This window comes from Phytophthora cinnamomi (genome assembly GCF_018691715.1).
Source record: "Phytophthora cinnamomi strain GKB4 chromosome Unknown Contig21, whole genome shotgun sequence".
NCBI lineage: Eukaryota > Oomycota > Peronosporomycetes > Peronosporales > Peronosporaceae > Phytophthora > Phytophthora cinnamomi.
The window spans coordinates 2,518,070-2,534,339 of record NW_027150954.1 but is presented as its reverse complement, the minus strand read 5'-3'; the positions used below and the strand labels follow the sequence as shown (position 1 = coordinate 2,534,339).

The 16,270-nt window shown below is 50.4% G+C and overlaps 3 protein-coding genes across 3 annotated transcripts; 1 reads left to right on the top strand and 2 right to left on the bottom strand.

Moving 5' to 3' along the window:
- Nucleotides 1-1,217: 1,217 nt before the first annotated feature.
- Nucleotides 1,218-1,808, bottom strand: IUM83_03790 (uncharacterized protein; the record flags this gene model as incomplete). The annotated part of the gene is made up of 1 exon (XM_067927822.1): nucleotides 1,218-1,808. The coding sequence occupies one exon, from the start codon at nucleotides 1,806-1,808 to the stop codon at nucleotides 1,218-1,220; it is 591 nt and encodes a 196-aa protein (XP_067795393.1).
- A 111-nt stretch (nucleotides 1,809-1,919) lies between these two features.
- IUM83_03789 (uncharacterized protein) lies at nucleotides 1,920-4,009 on the bottom strand (the record flags this gene model as incomplete). Its single annotated transcript, XM_067927821.1, has 2 exons — nucleotides 1,920-2,519; nucleotides 3,875-4,009. The coding sequence occupies 2 exons, from the start codon at nucleotides 4,007-4,009 to the stop codon at nucleotides 1,920-1,922; spliced, it is 735 nt and encodes a 244-aa protein (XP_067795528.1).
- A 301-nt stretch (nucleotides 4,010-4,310) lies between these two features.
- Nucleotides 4,311-4,544, top strand: IUM83_03788 (uncharacterized protein; the record flags this gene model as incomplete). The annotated part of the gene is made up of 1 exon (XM_067927820.1): nucleotides 4,311-4,544. One exon carries the CDS (start codon nucleotides 4,311-4,313, stop codon nucleotides 4,542-4,544), a length of 234 nt encoding a protein of 77 aa, XP_067795478.1.
- Nucleotides 4,545-16,270: the final 11,726 nt, after the last annotated feature.

Sequence of the window (16,270 nt, the reverse complement as noted above, 5' to 3'; positions counted from 1 at the left end):
GTTGGCTCCATGTCAATCGTAGTACAAAGCTCGCCAGCGACAGAGTGGAATACCGGGAGGGGCAACGTAACTTTGTGAGTCTTAGGGGGGAAATAATGAGGCAGTTTGAGTTAGATCGGCTTCGAGAGCAAATTTGAATCGAAGTCGGCGCGCTACAGTTTATTAGTGGGCGCGACAATCAATCATAGTGCAGTGGGATGGTGGCTAACTTACAATCATAAGGTCTCGGATTCGATTGAATCGATTCGATTCCCACTGAGTGTTTCGTTTTTGTTTGGCGTTGGCCAAGCCGCCGGAGCGCACTGGAGGCGGGCGGGCCCACCCAACTGGGACCCACCATAGACCTACCGCCGCGTAGCGGCGGCGCATGGCTCGTACTCTCAAACCCCACCTCTAAGTGATAAAATTTGTTCGAGTTACCGTACGAGCTGCATAGGGGTCCTATAATCTTGACGCGCACTGTATGGTCTAATCCGAGGTAGCATATATACAGTAATCCGAGGTAGCACATACCAGTAGTAGTGCATGCTACCAAAGTGGGGACACCAGCCCAGGTGATCCGGCATTACCATTATAGTACAGTGCGCGTCAAAACTACAGGACCACCCCTGTGCACCCTCACAATTCAATCAATCTTTATCATTTTGAGGTGGGGGTTCGACAGTAGTTGTGAAAGACGCTGAGAAAGACCTGCTATGCGCTAATACTCGCGTTTTTCACTTTAACGGGTGGCTCGTATACAAGAAACTGGTTGTGCAAGGTCGACACAAATTAGGACTACCCCCATCCCAATACAAAATCCAATATTAACCGAAACCCCGTACAAGGCGGTATGAATAGAGATTTGTAGTGGGCATGCTTTCGGGTGCTCACACGTTGACACTAGCACTCTGGGAGCTCGCTGTGACAGTATCCTAGCATTGTAAATAGTGTTAGCTGTAGCAGTGGAGCACGGCATAGCCTCATAAGCGATATTGAGGGTGAAGCGATCGCAAACGTAGATCTCAGTGGTAAGTCAGCAGTATCCCTATGATTTGCTATAGATCAACAAATTACATTACACTTAGGAGTTTGTGCAATGTGCACTGCTAGCCCACCTATTTATAAACTAATTACTCACGTTGTAGGATGGTCGAGTTGCCGAAGTACTTCCGATGATAAGTCGGGCTTGACGTGAAGACACTTGATCGAAGTGCCTTGATCCTTGTTGCCAACACTTAGTCGTGTGCTGGTGCCATGTTGCTTGTGTTGTTTTGTACGTCGCCGCGTGGATGCTTGCGGTGGCGGTTGGCTTCATCATTGTCGAGATGGCGCTTGTGATGGCGTCCGATCGGGGGTTCAACACCGGTTTCATCCGTGAAGACGAAGCGGTAGACCCCTGTGACTTGAATCAGGAAGCTCTTGGCCTCGGTGGCGGGAATCCAAGCACCTTCATCGAAGACTTGGTAGAATCCGCCTGCCATGACTTCCATGGCCATGCAATGGCGAGCGTGTCCGCTGATGAAGCAGTCCACGAAGTACTTACGAACACCAAGATGGAGTCCACTGACGCCTTTACCATTGCCTTTGTAAAGATTGTTCCGCTTGGACACGTGCCCGGCGTGCACATGTGGCTCCGGCATCCGTGATCGGATGTCGTGAAGCAGTGCACCGACCTTGGTCATGCAGACACCTGCGTTCTTGTCAAAGTTGTTCTTGCTGAGGAAGTCTGTCCAGACTTCGTCCGTGATGGGGGCCGAGCGACCCGACGCCTCAAACAAGGCGTTGATCGCGGCCACCGCACAGTCGTTGTCCAGCGAGGAGCGCATGAGGTTCCAGCCAGTCTGGGTGCCACGGTAGTACCTTTCAAAGGGCTGCGTCTCGCGCTTGTTGATGTCGATCCAGTCGTCCACGATCTTGCAGTTTTCTTCGAGGTTGTCTCAGATCATGACTTCACGCGGGTTCCACCATTCCGAGCCGTCCATGTGGCGGATCTGGTACCAGTAGCCGAGACCGTCCAGATGCACTCGGTCGTGTACGATTTCGATGGGGTAGCTCTCGTCCGACATCGTCTTGAGCCCTTCCTCGAAGTCGCGTACTTCTTCTTCCGTGTGATGCCCAGCGGTGCGGAACGCAGCAATCTGTGCCAGTAATTCAGCACTGAAAGGTACGTCAGTGTCTTCGCTGGCATCCGCAACTGGTGAGGTCATGACGGCATCAACTTCGGTGGCAGGTTGAGCCGAAGTGGTTGCAGAGCGATGCGGGCGACGGCGTTCACGATGCGTCTTCCGCGCTGTTTGGTGATGACGGTGCTCACCCATCATCTTCTTGTTCTGTTTGCGTACTTGCCGAAGATGGTCGCAGCGATGTTGCTCCTTCTCCTCCATGCGTCGGAGCTCGGCTTCCTCCGCGTTGAGCTCTGCGGCAGCTTGAATGGATGCTTCGTCCTTCTTGGCCTGAGCCGCCATGTATTCGTCGAGGGTCATGTCTTCGTCTGGCCTCTCGGTCGGCTTGTCTTCTGCATCGTGTTCTATGATTTGCTATAGAACGATCAGTGAATGGGAGCCTCAGTCGACAGCTACTCGTACTTTAAATCTACGCCTCAGTCCGACACCCCCGTTCGCGTCCGAGTGCACTTAATAGGTTGCTTGTAGGATCGCGAGTAACCGTCGTGTTCTGCACGAGCTAACGCGTCTAACTAACTGCCGAAACTATGCCCACTACAAATCTCTAGTCATATCGCCTTGTACGGGGTTTCGGTTAATATTGGATTTTGTATTGGGATGGGGGTGGTCCTAATTTGTGTCGACCTTGCACAACCAGTTTCTTGTATACGAGCCACCGGTTAAAGCGCAAAGAACGCGAGTGTTAGCGCATAGCAGGTCTTTCTCAGCGTCTTTCACAACTACTGACCACCTCAAAATGATAAAGATTGATTGAGTTATGAGGGAGTAGAATCGATACGTTGTCTCGCGAGAGCATATGTATGACTCAGGGCCGTTCTTAAAGAGAGTTAACTCTTTCAGTACTGCTGATCCGTTATAGGTCTTCATATACCTATAAGGGCTGACCAATGAAATTATATTTGATAGAGTTTTTCAGCAAATCATATCGTAGCAATGTAATGACGTGTCCAATCCGTTTTGGATTAAAACAACGTACTGTGTAGCCAAATATTAGTCAGATTGGCAGTTCTAGGAACCTTCAGACATTGATTTAGTTGCTGTGTATACAGGTGTCCCCGCTGAATCTGCAACTACCATCATCGGCTATCTACCGCGAACACAGAGTGTGCGGGAGTCTGCCAGTGCACAAGATTTACCACAGCTGTCTGGTGGGATGTACTGAATTAGTAAGATCATTGCGGGAAAATGTCACTCTGCGGGAAACATCGAGTTGCTAGATCACGGTAGAAAATGAAAGGCCCATAAAAACATTATATCTTAGATCAGGGCATCATTGCGTGCGTCAAGAGTCTCTTCACGCGCATTTAGGTCGAGGATAGCATTGATCGGTATATAGTAGGGTTACCACAGGAGAAGATCTCAATCTACACAGCTTTAAGTTGGGCGTCACAGGCTTGGAATGCTGTAACTCCGGCCACTAGCAAGAACTGCTGGATGCATTCTGGCATCGTATCTAGCGCAAACTCAGCTATGTTGATCTGTAACATTCTTCATTAAAAGCAGTACATTAGCGTCTATGCGCAACCTGTGCAGATATTGTAACCTCGCAGTTTTGTTTTGGTCCCACCTTTGCAGATTCAGCAGGGAAACCTGTATAGCTCCGGCGTGATCATCGTCTTGCGCATCTGCTTCGCGGTCTCATGTCAATACTGGAGCAAGGTACATGAGACACATGGCGAGTCAGCGCTGAAGTTCGTTCTGCCTCTCACCATCTTGCTCGTGGACGTCGTCACGTTCCCGGTGTTGCCGTCGGAGTCGCTGTCGGCGTCCCGCTTAGAGGTCGCCTTCCCCGCGGCGGCGCTACTGGACACCGACCAGGCGCTCTTGCTTCCGCTCGACTTCATGCTCTTGGACGTCGTCACGTTCGCAGTGTTGCCGTCGGTGTCACTGTCCGGGTTGCCATCATTTATGCTTTTGGCACTAACATTCCTCCTAGCGCTTCAAGCTGGTCAAGCCAGTCGAATCTGTCGCTTTCGTTGCCCGGTTGCTCTAGCGCGCACGACGAGAACGCGCCGGTCTATGCCGCTTTGGAGTTCTGCGGCCAGACGTTCACGTTGCGCGTGATGACGCACCACCAGAACAAGTGCGGTAAGAAGCTAGCGCACGACGGCGGCCAAGAAGCCGTGCGCGTACAACATCGGCGTGCTGGAGCACGTGCTCAAGTTCCTGGGCAACCAGACGCTCACCAAGCTGCAGGCGCTCACGGGCGACTGCTACGCGCAGTGCGAGCCGGATCTGACCAGGTTCAACTGCAAATACGAGAACGACAACACCGTGATGATCACGGCGATCCTGCACGTACTCTGCCGCGGATGCGAGGCCGAGCTGCCCGAGTACATGGCGCGCACCACGGCGTGCGCGACAAGGACTTCCCGCTGATTCCGTGCCAGGTGCGCAAGCACTACACGCTGTTCAGCCGCGTCACACTGGAGGAGCACAAGATCCGCACCTGCGACGGCAAGATGGGCTGGGTGAGGGGCGCCAGGAAGAAGATCCGAGCCACGCGGCACAAGAAGGAGGAGGCCAAGGGGTTACTGGAGGGCCTGCCCCCCCCCCCCCCCCCTCGGATTCGTGGCCTATGTGGGCGCTGTCGGCCTCAAGAAGACGGACAAGGAGATGCTGCAGTAGTGGAGCCAGCGCTACGTTGCGCTGACCGAGGTACTGGGAGCGCGTGGACTGGAACTGCGGGAAGACTCGAGACTTGCCTGAGCTTTATCACTGCCTCCGGAAAGATCAAGATCGTGGTGGACGCTATGGTGGAGATGAAGTTCCTCTTAGCGCACACTGGCTTCGCAGCGCTGAATGAACCAGATCGACAATATTCTTAACCACGAGTTTGACATGTGGTATCCGCGCGACGAGTACCACGAGATCATGCAGAATTACCGAAATGAAGCCAAGATCGAGCTGTGGATCGAGTACCTGGGAAACAGGAAGGGGCTGACGCGGCTGCGGAAAGGGAGAGGTGCCGTCAGCGCTACGAGAAAGTGAAGGCGTCTGGAGGCAATCCGTTGAACAAGAGGTACCACATCTATGGAGCGTGAAGCGCGAGAGGATATCTACGTTGGGTGCGGGCCACCGGGCATGACACTACTGGTACTCTCGTCACAAAGTGACAGCGCGCTGTAGAGCTCGTGCTGAATATTGCATGCGTGCTTTGCGCAGTTCTGCTCGCAGTGTACAAGTTGAAGTCGTACCGCAAGCACCCTGATTTTAGTCCCACATAGGTGAAAAAGGACGGATGTCTGAAGTGAATTTCCATACTAACTAAAGGGTTGTCACTTTAGAAATATGGTCGCTCTAGACCCGGCAGAGAATTCAGACAGTCCAGCATTTGGTCATTCATTGGTCATTGCTATCCCCCATAAGTACCAACGAACATGTACCGCCAAGAAGGCCGGCGCTGCTCTCGTGCACCATCTCGGATCCTCCGTGACTCTGGTACATGTACCAGGCACCCCTGCTGTGTTGTCGCGTCTTGGCAGGTATATAACAACCACGTTTCTTGTCTGCACAGTTCAGGGGCAATTCAAGATGCTCTAAGGTGTGGAGTAGATTTCTGTCACAGAAATCGATGCGAAGACCCGAAACTTGAGGGCGCAGTGGCGGGCGCCCGCCGAACACTTGAGAGGAAGATTGGAAGTTGAAAAGTGATTGATTGAATCGTTAGTTTGGCGTCGGCTCATTGCCGCCGCACAGCCAGTACATCTTGGCGATCTAGACACGCAAACAAGTATCCAGGTCCCATACTGAAGTCTATCAATCTCAGATCATAATTCTAACCTGATCTACCAATGAGAATCTACTAATCCAAAACGTAGCTTGATCCAAATATGCGACTCGCGTCCCATAATCAAAAGTTCGGCTCGAAAACTTGATTCTTGCACATCTCAAGGATTTTTAGCCAATGAGGTCGCATGAAACTCCTTCTTATGCGTCCCATAATCATGATTATTCTTGATATTGACCAGTAGGATAGCATGTAACGAATATAAACCATGCAATGTCTTGTTACGCTGTACAGCGTAAACAGAAAGGTATGTATTAGCAATTGACGTGGGAGTCCTCTGCCATCTCTTTGGCAGACGGACGTCCACGTCACATCACCTCCCTTCCAAGAAGACACCGCTATTTCGAAGCTAGCTTTCTCTTCTTCTTGGTTTCGCAGTACTTGTCAATGAGACCTGGAATCTGATTCAGGTTCTCTACTGGTTCCCACGTTGCTTCTTCGCGTGATTCACCATGCCACCAAATCCGGTAGTGGAGTTTCTTCTTCTTGTTACGATGACCAATGACTTCGCGCACAAGTTGACCTTCCGTACCGTCATTCAAAATCATTTTGTTCCCACTTTGGCTCCGTGATTCGTCACTGCGATATGGCTTGAGCAATGAGGTGTGAAATACGGGATGCAACTTGAGCCCCTTCGATAACTTCAGCTCGTATGAGTCACGATGAATTTGTTTCACAACCGGATAAGGTCCAATAAACCGCGGTGCGAGCTTCTTTGACTGTGCGAAGCCTCTATGACGAATGTCCAAGTTTCGTCCATCTAGGAGTACCATAACTCCAGGTTTGAAGTCTTGAGCAAACCTGTTCTTGTCGTAGTAAGACTTCATACGAGTTTGTGCTTCGCTCATTGCATCTTGTGCCATCTTCAAAATTGCATCTTGCTTGAGCAGAAATTCTTGCGCCGATTTGTGCAACTGTTCAAATTCCGGGTCCCTAGCCACATCATCTGGTATATAGGGCACATAACCCAGATCAGCCTCAAACGGTGAAATACCGATTGAGGAATGAACACGTCTATTGTACGCGAATTCAGCGAGAAGCAAATATTCATCCCGGTCATTTTGGAATCGGTTCACAACACCGCGAAGATAGTCTTCAATACACCGATTAGTACGTTCGGTCTGATCATCAGTCTGTGGGCGAATGCCAGACGACAGATTGTGGGTCGTCTACAAAGTCTTGATCACTTCTTGCCAGAATTTGGATGTAAATTTGGAGTCTCTGTCTGAAACGATCGATTTCGGCACACCATGGTCTTTCACATAATTGACCATGAATAGCGCAGCAGTCTCTTCTGCTGTCGCATTCGTATTGGTTGCGATGAACTTCGCACGCTTCGTCAACCGGTCCACAATAACCATAATGACACTTTTCCGGTTTCCGTGCTCGGCAGTGCAATCATAAAGTCCATCGACACATCAACCCATCTACCTCCTGGAATCTCCAAAGGCTGAAGTAGTCCGGGCGGCTTCGTTTGGCGTGCTTTATCCCGCTGACAACGTTCCCACGTGTTGACATAGCGTTGAATATACTTCGACATCTTGGGCCAGTAATACTTTTTCTGGACACTCAAGTATGTCTTAAAGTATCCGGGGTGACCTGCCGTGACCGCATCGTAGTTTTCACAAATAACACGGTTCCTCAGATCTTCATTATCCGGAATTACGAGTCGAGCATTTTCATCGTCTCTCGTTTGGTAAAATAGCAATCCATTCTTTACAGAGTAGCATGGTACCTCTTTACCACTAGAAATACTCTGCAACAACCCCTGAACTCTCCGGTCGGTAGAGTACAGTTGTTTGGCCGAGTGCGTCACAGACGCACTTGTCGTTTGGATACTAGTAACAATTTCACGGTTTCGAGCAGCTTCGATGAGCTCACTGAGACTAACCTGAGCGGCTTTATGCTCAAAGAGTGGGTTTCGGGACATTGCATCCGACACTTGGTTACTTTCTCCTGGAATCCACTTGAACTGCGGTTGAAATTCAGCTAGCTCGTCAAACCAGCACGCAACATGACGATTGGTTGTCTTTTGCGTCAGTATAGTCTCGATGCTCTTGTGGTCTGTCTCCACGGTAAATGGGCGATCGAGAAGGTAAACGCTCCACACGCGAAGGGCGTGCGTGATAGCCAGTAACTCCTGCTCACGAACAGGGTAGTTGAGTTCCGCTGGTTTCATTTTGCGTCCTGTATATGCAATCGGATGCTCCATCCCTCCCTCGTTTTGAAACAAGACTCCCCCTATGGCAAAATTCGAGGCATCCATCCGAATACCAAACGGTTTGTCGAAATCAGGAAGTTGTAATACAGGAGGGTGGAGAGACGGCGTTTGAGTTCATGGAAGCATTCCAACTGATGCTCAGACAAGTGTAACGTTTCCTTTGAGCGTAATCCCTTAGTACTTTCGTGCAGTGGGCCTGCAAATTGTGCGAAGTCGGCGCAAAAACGTGAGACGTAGACCGTCGTACCTAAGAAGCTTTCCATTTGTTTCTTGGTATGTGGAATCGGCCAGTCGCTGATCACACGCACTTTGTCAGGGTCCATTCGAACACCATGACGACCTACAAAGTCACCGAGACAGGGGATCTCTTCAACGCAGAACCGACACTTCGGCAATTTTACGTACAATTGCTGTTCTTGACACCGTTGAAGCACTCTGTCCAACGCGTCGACATGCACCTGCACGTCCTTGTCTTGCGTAAAAACGTAGATGTCGTCAAAATAGATGCGCATCACATCGCGCAAGTCACTGAACACTCGCTGTAACAGCCTGTTAAATGTGCCCGGACTACCGCTCAAACCCATCGGGGTTGCAAGACACTCAAACAGCCCATCGGGCGTCGTAAAAGCAGTCAATGGAATATCAGATTCACGAAGTTTAACCTGATAGTATCCCCACAAAAGGTCCATGCAGGAGAACCAGTAACTACCGCCCATCGCGTCAAATGTGTCCTCCTTTCTCGGCATCGGTATCGCTGGCAAAATGGTGGCACTATTGAGTTGACGATAATCGTGCACAATGCGCCAACCCACGGACTTCTTGACGCAGAACGTCGGAGCGCTGAATGCAGAGGTGCTAGGTCGAATAATGCCTGCCTGCGCCATCTCTTTCGTCCAATCCTGGATCACCGTTCGCTGTTCCGGGCTTTGGCGCCATTGTTTCACCGAAATTGGTTGTGTTCCCGGTTGGAGTTGAATTTCGTGTTCAATCCCTTCGCGGACAGGGTGTGTGATACTTGGCAGCTAGGACACGCCGTAAGCCCAAGACGATACTGGTTCAGTAGTCTTGGACGAGGCCAACCTCACACAATTGAGTACGGAAACCGGGGTACCTCATTGAGTAAGCTACAAGGCACGGTGAGATTTAGTATACTCAAACCAAAAGGGTATTACAGTGATATCACAATAAAGAATGTTGCCTTTGATAAGGAGTGTAGTAGCAATTTGTTAAGTGCATATTACCTTGCAACGCAGGGATATTGGCACATTCAGGATAAGAGCGGGGAGTACCTATATTTTTTGGATAAGAATAATCGGTTCGTATTTGCTGCAGTAGCAATTGACGAGGTGTACTACCTCCCCAGTAAAAGAGTGGGAGATAGTACTAAAGTACTATAGGCTATAAGTATTAATCCCAAGTTCATTCATAATGCAGTGAAAGAATGGCACTTGCGACTAGGTTATGTTGGAAAGGACCGGTTGATGAGCATCTTGTCCAGTGCAGTAATTGACGGTGCGCACTGTCTCGAACGAAAGGGCATCGTAAAGATAGCCTTCTTTTGTCGCATATGTGCACTGGCTAAATCTCGTCGAATGCATACCAAACATGATAGGGGCAAAAGCAACTGAACCACTGCATACACTTCATATGGACTCATTGGGAAAGATAAAACCCTTGGTTTATATGGCACAGCAGGTTTTAAGTACGCCGTGGCCGTTGTGGACGACGCCACTGCCTATAAATACAGTTGTGAAAAAGTACTGTACTAAGAAGGGCCTGATCTTCCAACAGTCAAATGTTGAATCCCAAGAAGAGAATGGCTCAGCCGAACGAGCACATCGGACCGTTATGGGTAACGTTAGGTGGGCCTTGGTAGGATCTGGTATGGCTCAAAGTGGTGGCCAGAGGCGTTGATGTATATGACCTCCGTAGTCAATCGAGTACCAACAGCCAGATTAAAGGGTAAAACACCGTATGAAGCGCTATATGGGAAAAAGCCTAGTGGGTTCAGCTTGAGAATATGGGGTAGTACCTGCTACGCTCATATTCCAAAATATAAACGAGTTAACCAAAAGCTTAGCGATAGAGCAGTAGAGTATAAACTACTTGGGCTCTCTGACAACTACTAAGGATACCGACTTCTTCACGTAAAAGAGAATAAATACCTCATAGCTCGAGACGTCATGTTTGACGTCACGTCTACTGCAGGCCTAATCGCCAAGTCGTTTCCATCGGGAACCGTTGAGGTCAGTCAAGAAACCATAAACGAGGTGTGTGGGCTAGGTAAGAGGACACGGGATGCGGTTGCACACGCTCCAGCAAAGCACAGACGAACAGAGGAGTCGCCATTGCCCTCAATGAGTACGGAGACAGTGGGAGATGTGGGGGCTAATGAGGGCGTACCCCCAATTCCACGACCCCGTCGAAAACGGACGGCTAGTTCTCGGCTAAAAGACTACGTGGTGGCAATTAACACGGTCACACGGAGCATTAAGCTAATACCAATTCCGAGATCACTCAAAGAGGCAAGGCAGGGACCTCATGCCACACAGTGAGAGGAGGCATTATTAGTTGAGTACCGGGCACTAGTTAAAAATGGAACTTGGGAGCTCGTCCCGCTACCTAAAGGCCGAAAGGTACTCGGCTGTCATTGGATTTTGACGTAAAGTACAACCCTAACGGTACAATTGATCGTTTTAAGGCACGACTTGTCGTCAGAGGTAATACACAAATATATGGGATTGACTATGATGCGAGCTTCTCTCCAGTGGCTCGGCATGAGTCGCTGAGATTGTTCTTAGCCATACCAACTATACAGGACCTGTATGTCCATCAAATGGATGTGTTCACTGCATTCCTCAATGGGACCTTATTTGAGGATATATATGCAACAACGTCACGGATTTCGGCACGGGAACGCTTCAACAGTGTGCAAGCTAAAGAAGAGCCTTTATGGACTCAAACAGGCACCGCGCATCTGGTATGCGCTTCTCAATAAGTTCTTACTTCAATTAGGGTTTTCCCGGTGCAAAAAGGAGTACTGTTTGTACCGGCAAAAGTGGGAGGTAAAAGGAGAGAAACACATATTACTCATATGCGTATACGTAGATGATATTACTGTCGCTGCAAGTAATACTTATGAATAAGGTGAAAGCCAAACTTGCCTCACGATCTACTATGAAAGATCTAGGCGAGATCCACTACCTCCTCAAAATGGAGATAAAAAGAGATAGGAAAAACAATAATATGACTGAGAGTGTAGCAGAGCCAACACCTCAATCCAAAAGTATAGTCCTCGAAAAGGAAGTTAGTATGAGTCCAGAGCAAATAGCAGCTCAGCCATTTGATTATAGGGGGCTTCTGGGGTCTTTGATGTATCTAGTCCGTGGTACGCGCCTTGGTATTGCAAACGCAGTCAGAGAACTAAGTAAGTTCCTGCCCTGTTATAACAAAACTCACTACAGGGCAGCACAGAGAGTACTAAAGTATCTGAAAGGAACGTCGACCTGTGGCCTCATATTCGACGGAAAAAGTAAATAGATATTATATGAGCTATACACAGACGCGAGCTTCGCGAATGCTAATGAGAATCGAAAGTCAGTGACTGGGTATGTGAGTATTATGGCCGATGCCTGTATTACATGGAAACGTTTGAGGCAAGATACAGTCAGTCTCCACACAGCACAAGCTGAATTGATAGCAGCAAGTGAGGGAATAAAAGAGAGCGAATGGTTGTGGTACCTACTGGAGGAACTGGGCTTTAGGCAAAAACAACCGATAGTATGCTGGTGTGATAATAAAGGAGCAATTAGTATAATAAAGGACCCAGCTAACCATGCTTCCACAAAACACATTGATATTAAAGGGCTTTATGCGAGATAAGTACATGACGATGGAAGAATAGTAGTAACACACTGCAGTACTAATGATATGGTTGCAGATGCTCTCATCAAGGCACTGCCTCAAACTCAATTTGAGAAGCTGAGGAGCCTCATGGGGGTTAAGGACCTAAGCTTACCCTTACCACGGCAACATAGCATGGGCAACTCGTGACTTGCGATCTTTATAGTATCACTTGATTGTGAGAAACCATCGGGTCTGCGATCTTTCTCTAGTATGTCTTTAAGATCCACCATGCCAGCCGGCTTCAAGTCGAAGTGCAAAGATACTTTTGAGCCAAGGACAAGCAAACGACAAAGACTTATGCGATAAGACTACACACTTAGACGCAACGTTACCGTATTATTAAGACTCTCAAATGCTTAAGCTTTTAGTTAAAGACTAGATTAGGACGAACCACTATGAATTGGTCCAAGCACAGCCAGAGCCACCGTTGACCGCAGCCGAGGTTACCTGGCGGATAGGAACTGTGCCACGCGTGCGCCTCGGCCTCTGGATGGTGGTGCCACAGGATTGCTCCCGGACTTTTTAACCGTGTTTGTCCTAGCACCCCGAAGGTTTAATTGCGGCCATAGGCGCAAAGTCGAACCGAAACTTTAAAGCAAAATGGAAAGTGAGGAGAGTGGAGAGCTTGAAAGGCCAACAAGGAGGCCATATGCGAGCCCCAGAAGCAATTAAGTAATAGGCAGAAGTCATAAGAAATCCAGGAAGACATATGAAAAGTGGGGTTTCAGAATTATAATTTTCAGAATAGATGTATGTTTTGGCTGTAATCACATCTTGTGATATGCCGAAATATTGTCATATAGTGAACGATCTTATGAGCCAAAAATATGTTTTTCTGGCTCTGTGAGAAAATTATTAGAAAATTATTTCTAATGGGTAAGTTACGATGCAGATCCCAGCCGTCCTAATAAATTCGGGAAATCTGTAAATAAAAGTGTAAAAGAGGACGCTGTAATGCCATGTGACCTAAGAAATCAATTAAATAAAGTAAGCTTAGGTAAACAAAGGATCGGCTAACAGCCGTCTTAAGAAAGGATGGAATACGTGTGGTGAACACAAGATGCGATCTGAGATCGGATGTGCCAGAACTTTTAGTGGGAGTGTTATGATGTCGTTATGATGGGAAGATATGATGCACGCTAATTGGGTCTAAATATATTATTAAACTAGCCAATAGGAAAAGTACAGGTCATCTACTTGTGTGCACTACACTCAACCTGCCAAGGGATGTAAGAGGAGGAGGAGGACGCGTGGCGCTGCCACTGCAGTCTCTCTCACTTCGAAACTGACGGCCTACAGCTAAGGCTGACACTTTGTGTTTCTGCTGCCACTCACGGAACCGGTCCAGCCGGCCAAGTTCGGCGCCAAGACGTGCGACAGCGTGTTGGTATACCCGACGGTTAAGGGGCTGGACGAGATCACCGAGTACTTGAAGAAGGGCGCCATGCAGGACGATACGACCCTTGGGATATCGTACCTTTTTTACTCAAATGGCATGTATACTGTTATATTGAACGATCAAATAATTTACAGGTTATACTTGAACGAGTACTCTTGAACTTCATGCAATAATACCCTGTTGAAAGCGTACAGTGTCATATTTGTTATTTATGCCGCATTTCTAAATAACAAGCTGATCGTGAGTAGAAGCCATAAAGCTAACAGAGGCGATGACGAGAGCAGCACGATACCCAGCAGAGACCGCGTCCGACATCCATGGCACTGACATGGAGAACGTGACAACATCCAAGAGCACGAAGTCGGGCGGAAGCAAGAGCGCCAGGTCGGTGTCCAACAGCGTCACTGCGAGGAAGGCGACCTCCCAGCCGGACGCCGACAGCGACTCCAACAGCAACACCGGGAACGTGACGACGTCCAAGAGCACGAAGTCGGGCGGAAGCAAGAGCGCCAGGTCGGTGTCCAACAGCGTCGCTGCGAGGAAGGTGACCATTCAGCGGGACGCCAACAGCAACTCCAACGGCAACACCTGGAACGTGGCGACGTCCAAAGGCAACACATCGAGCGGAAGCAAGAGCGCCAGGTCGGTGTCGAACAGCGTCGGTTGCCTACCTACCGACTCATACGTCGACCGATGTGAGCCAGAAATGCGTCTGCTGCGCGCTGCTGACAAGCGCCTGCCGCTCGTTCCGCGAAGTGAGGTGCTGAAACCATTGTCGCCGAGCTGCAAGAACACGTAGACTGACTTTCGGCCTACGGACGTCTCGGTTGCCTACCTACCGACTCATACGTCGACCGATGTGAGCCAGAAATGCGTCTGCTGCGCGCTGCTGACAAGCGCCTGCCGCTCGTTCCGCGAAGTGAGGTGCTGAAACCATTGTCGCCGAGCTGCAAGAACACGTAGACTGACTTTCGGCCTACGGACGTCTCGGTTGCCTACCTACCGACTCATACGTCGACCGATGTGAGCCAGAAATGCGTCTGCTGCGCGCTGCTGACAAGCGCCTGCCGCTCGTTCCGCGAAGTGAGGTGCTGAAACCATTGTCGCCGAGCTGCAAGAACACGTAGACTGACTTTCGGCCTACGGACGTCTCGGTTGCCTACCTACCGACTCATACGTCGACCGATGTGAGCCAGAAATGCGTCTGCTGCGCGCTGCTGACAAGCGCCTGCCGCTCGTTCCGCGAAGTGAGGTGCTGAAACCATTGTCGCCGAGCTGCAAGAACACGTAGACTGACTTTCGGCCTACGGACGTCTCGGTTGCCTACCTACCGACTCATACGTCGACCGATGTGAGCCAGAAATGCGTCTGCTGCGCGCTGCTGACAAGCGCCTGCCGCTCGTTCCGCGAAGTGAGGTGCTGAAACCATTGTCGCCGAGCTGCAAGAACACGTAGACTGACTTTCGGCCTACGGACGTCTCGGTTGCCTACCTACCGACTCTGCTGACGTCGCTCGTTCCGCGACCGATGTGAGCCAGAAATGCGTCTGCTGCGCGCTGCTGACAAGCGCCTGCCGCTCGTTCCGCGAAGTGAGGTGCTGAAACCATTGTCGCCGAGCTGCAAGAACACGCCGAGCTAGACTGACTTTCGGCCTACGGACGTCTCGGTTGCCTACCTACCGACTCATACGTCGACCGATGTGAGCCAGAAATGCGTCTGCTGCGCGCTGCTGACAAGCGCCTGCCGCTCGTTCCGCGAAGTGAGGTGCTGAAACCATTGTCGCCGAGCTGCAAGAACACGTAGACTGACTTTCGGCCTACGGACGTCTCGGTTGCCTACCTACCGACTCATACGTCGACCGATGTGAGCCAGAAATGCGTCTGCTGCGCGCTGCTGACAAGCGCCTGCCGCTCGTTCCGCGAAGTGAGGTGCTGAAACCATTGTCGCCGAGCTGCAAGAACACGTAGACTGACTTTCGGCCTACGGACGTCTCGGTTGCCTACCTACCGACTCATACGTCGACCGATGTGAGCCAGAAATGCGTCTGCTGCGCGCTGCTGACAAGCGCCTGCCGCTCGTTCCGCGAAGTGAGGTGCTGAAACCATTGTCGCCGAGCTGCAAGAACACGTAGACTGACTTTCGGCCTACGGACGTCTCGGTTGCCTACCTACCGACTCATACGTCGACCGATGTGAGCCAGAAATGCGTCTGCTGCGCGCTGCTGACAAGCGCCTGCCGCTCGTTCCGCGAAGTGAGGTGCTGAAACCATTGTCGCCGAGCTGCAAGAACACGTAGACTGACTTTCGGCCTACGGACGTCTCGGTTGCCTACCTACCGACTCATACGTCGACCGATGTGAGCCAGAAATGCGTCTGCTGCGCGCTGCTGACAAGCGCCTGCCGCTCGTTCCGCGAAGTGAGGTGCTGAAACCATTGTCGCCGAGCTGCAGAACACGTAGACTGACTTTCGGCCTACGGACGTCTCGGTTGCCTACCTACCGACTCATACGTCGACCGATGTGAGCCAGAAATGCGTCTGCTGCGCGCTGCTGACAAGCGCCTGCCGCTCGTTCCGCGAAGTGAGGTGCTGAAACCATTGTCGCCGAGCTGCAAGAACACGTAGACTGACTTTCGGCCTACGGACGTCTCGGTTGCCTACCCACCGACCTGCCATACGTCGACCGATGTGAGCCAGAAATGCGTCTGCTGCGCGCTGCTGACAAGCGCCTGCCGCTCGTTCCGCGAAGTGAGGTGCTGAAACCATTGTCGCCGAGCTGCAAGAACACGTAG